The sequence below is a fragment of the Nematolebias whitei genome, chromosome 7, assembly GCF_014905685.2.
Source record: "Nematolebias whitei isolate Nwh7 chromosome 7, NemWhi1, whole genome shotgun sequence".
In the NCBI taxonomy this organism is placed as follows: Eukaryota; Metazoa; Chordata; class Actinopteri; order Cyprinodontiformes; family Rivulidae; genus Nematolebias; species Nematolebias whitei.
In genome coordinates this window covers 31,258,345-31,261,903 of record NC_056504.1, presented here as the reverse complement: position 1 = coordinate 31,261,903, position 3,559 = coordinate 31,258,345, and the positions used below count along the sequence as shown (strand labels likewise).

The 3,559-nt window shown below is 39.1% G+C and overlaps 1 protein-coding gene across 1 annotated transcript in view; it reads left to right on the top strand.

Annotated features, from left to right (window-relative positions):
• The window catches only part of prdm2b (PR domain containing 2, with ZNF domain b), a 20,287-nt gene that overhangs the window by 4,715 nt on the left and 12,013 nt on the right, over window positions 1-3,559 (top strand). The window contains exons 3-5 of the mRNA XM_037678741.1: window positions 514-601; window positions 1,561-1,664; window positions 2,157-2,309. Coding sequence (XP_037534669.1) covers window positions 514-601; window positions 1,561-1,664; window positions 2,157-2,309 — 345 coding nt within the window. The remainder of the gene's footprint in view (window positions 1-513; window positions 602-1,560; window positions 1,665-2,156; window positions 2,310-3,559) is intronic.

Below are 3,559 nucleotides of genomic sequence, written 5' to 3'. Positions count from 1 at the left end.
CCCCCCCCCCCCCCAACTCACTGATCTGCTACAACCGTATGTCCCACCATGTTCCCTGAGGTCAGCGGACCAGTTGCTCCTCACAGTTCCAGGAACTCGTCTTAAGTGCAGACGTGTCAGGGCCTTCTCTGTAGCAGGACCAAGACTTTGGAACGAGTTACTGCTCAGGGTGTACACTCGAGTATGAAGTCTAAGCCCTCTGCGTATAGTATGTGCGTACGTACGCATGGACGTACGTACGTGGGAGTATACTGGGGGCTTTACACAGCTGAAAACTAAAATTAAACGGTAGCGAAAATATTAAATAAAAAAAATTAGCAAAAAGCTAAAATAACTGTAGTTAAATGCTAGAATTAGCTAAATATATCTAAAAGCTTAAACAGCTGAAAAGACCTATGACAAACGTGCAGATTTTTAAAAATTATTATTATTTTATTTTCATTTAATAACGTTTCTTGTTTTACTCCTCGTGATTCCATGTAGGTCATGGAGGTTAATGGGGAGACCGTGGAGCGCCTGGATGAAATTCCAGTTCACGTGTGGAAAAGTTTGCCGGATTATCTGAATCTTGGACCGTCAGCTGTAAATCAAAGCCGTGTTGGTGAGTTTGACAACCTCTTCCATGTTTTCAGAACTTGTTGTGGCTTGTAATATGTTGATTTTTATGTTTATTATCATTTGTATTTAGTGTCTGCGCAGTTATAAATAGTAATTCCTGCATTAAGTGAATCAAGACCACAGTGAGAATAGAAAACAGAAAAGGGGAGTAACTGTGATGCCTGGAAATTTAAAGTGAACTCACATGTATGAGAGTAAAACCAACAATATTTTAAAAAAAAAACATAGAAGGCCTCGCATTTCTTAACAGAATGCGTGTTGCTCACCACCTTTCATGCCAGAGTTTTAACATCAAGTTTTTTTTTATATAAACCAGTGGTTTGTGGAATATTTTGCTAACAGACAAACAAGGTCGATTCCTACATTTAATAAAAAGGTTTTAAGCGACATTCTTGCACAGTGAGTAGCACTTGGAGTATTTATTTTCAATGACTCTCAGCTACAACCACATCAAATGTTACCACAATATTTGTACAACTGGCTAAATCATAGCCGTGTGCGTGTGTGTGTGCGTGCGTGCGTGCGTGCGTGCGTGTGTGTGTGTGTTTAAGGCCAGTTGGCTTTGGTGGCCATCTTGAATAGGCTGGACTCCCATCAGTTCATTAGTTATAGATGAACTTTACTTTGTGCAAGTTTCATCAAAGTTGTTCAGTAGTACAAGAGCTATTTTTTTAACAGATGGGCAAATATTACACCCACGATATATTATCACCCATCTTTCATGGGGGTGGACCACTCTAAATTATTGTTTTAGATCTCTGAGTGTGAAGTTAAACTTGGTTCACTGTTGTTGAAGTGCGTTGTGTGGCAGTAATAATTCAAATGAACTAACCGTTGCTTTGAAACAAATGCATTTCTTTTCCAAGTGTCATCTGCTGGTGATGCATGCAAGATATTTGTTTTTATATTTAATTTCTAAAAATATTTATTTTTTATTATTAGGTGTCTGGGCCACTAAAGTCATCCCAAAAGGAAAGCGTTTTGGTCCGTTTGTTGGAGAGAAGAAGAAAAGGTCCCAGGTGACCAGTAATGTTTACATGTGGGAGGTATGATGCTCAGGCCTTTAAAAATACATCCATCTTTGCAGTAGTTGCCTACTGATGGCAAATTAAAGACTTTGGAGTTAAATAAACTGCAGTCAGGAGACACACTTTATGTAAGCTGTAGTCTGAGGATTAAATAATCATGCTTCATTGGGTTTTATCTAAGCACATTAGCTGAGTTAGTCTCAAAACGCCCAGTTAGCATCAGAAGTTTTAGGTTTTTTTGTCCGTTTTATTAAACTATGTGAAATACTTTAGGGTTGCACAGAAATGTAAAAAAAAAAAAAGTCTGCTGACCCTAAAGTTTCAGCCTGCACCTCTGTTAGGATGTATAATTAAAAAAGAACTTTGTGAAAACGTCAGTGGTAAAAGTTACACAAAAATTTACCCCAAACACTTGACACACAACTGTAGGTGTTTTTTTTCATTTATTGGAGACCCCTTTCGAGTTTTTGTTCAAATGGCCGAACTGTTTGCTCGTTTTGTGCGCTGCAGGTGTATTTCCCGGCGCGGGGGTGGATGTGCATTGATGCCACAGACCCCATGAAGGGGAACTGGCTCAGATATGTGAACTGGGCTCAATCCAGTGGCGAGCAGAATCTTTTCCCGCTGGAGATCAACAGAGCCATTTTCTACAAAGTTCTGAGGGTGAGTTAGATACATGTTCCTGTGTCAGGGTGCTGGGCATGTGAATGTATGTAGAGTCTTCTCCCACTGCCTTCTATGTCAGACTAAGATCATCTCGTGTTGAGAAATGATGGCGTTGTAGCAAGCTCATGCAGTAACATGAGATGCCAGAGTTTATTCTTTTTTTAGATGTCACAATCGGAGTATATATTATAAACAACAACTACCACATCAAATATCTGCTCGGTATCTGTCAAACTGTCTGTCTGGTCATTTTAATGTGATTGAGTCAGCTGTAGAGAAACATTAAATTTTTACTTTTCAAATGTTTCATTAAAACATGTTCTGCGGCTCATGAGATATTTTACTAACAGACAAGCAGGGTTGACTCCAAAAGTTAATGAAGTTTTAGGCAAACATTTTGTACAGTGAGTAGCACTTGAATATGTGTTGTGAGGGACTCTCAGCTGAAATCACACCAGATTTGAGCCTAATATCTGTTCAAACCGATGAGTTGTAGCCATTGTTGTGCTTTCTAAACTCATATGGCGGTGGCAGCCATCTTAAATGGAGTTGACTCCTGCGTTTAAGAGTTTCATTAAATTCTATCCATTGATTCATGAGATATTTTGGTAGCAGAAGAACATAAAAGCATGCAAATCCAACACAGACAAACTAAAACAGAAGCGAGTGATAAGTTGTCTGGGGTGACTGTTTGGGAGATTAGGCTTTTTAATCAATGCATCAGATTAAAGTAAATACCGATATGTGTTTTTACCTTTACAAGCAGTGTGTATTTCATGTAGTTTGTTTCTTTACAACTTATGGTAATGATATGGCAACGATCTTTATATATATATATATATATATATATATATATATTTAGTTTATTCAGTGAGGTTTAATTACTTCTGTTAGTGGGAGATCAGCAGAACCCTTTCAGCCGTAATAGTTAAAGTATGTGATTTTTGTGTGTGTATATTTTTGATTAGGGTAACACGGTGGCGCAGCTGATAGAGCTGCTGCCTCTCAGTGAGCAGTTCGTCAGTTCAAATCCAGACTGGGGTCCTTTCTGGGTGGAGTTAGCATGTTCTCTCCGTACATATGGGTTTTCTGCAGGTACTCCAGTTTCCTCCCACAGACCAGAAACATGCATGTTAGGCTGATTGGTAACTCTAAATTGTCCCTAGGTGTGAGTAAGAGAGTGAATGGTTGTTTGTCTCATTTGTTGCTATGTGTCCCTGTGATGGACTGGAGACCTGTCCAGGGTG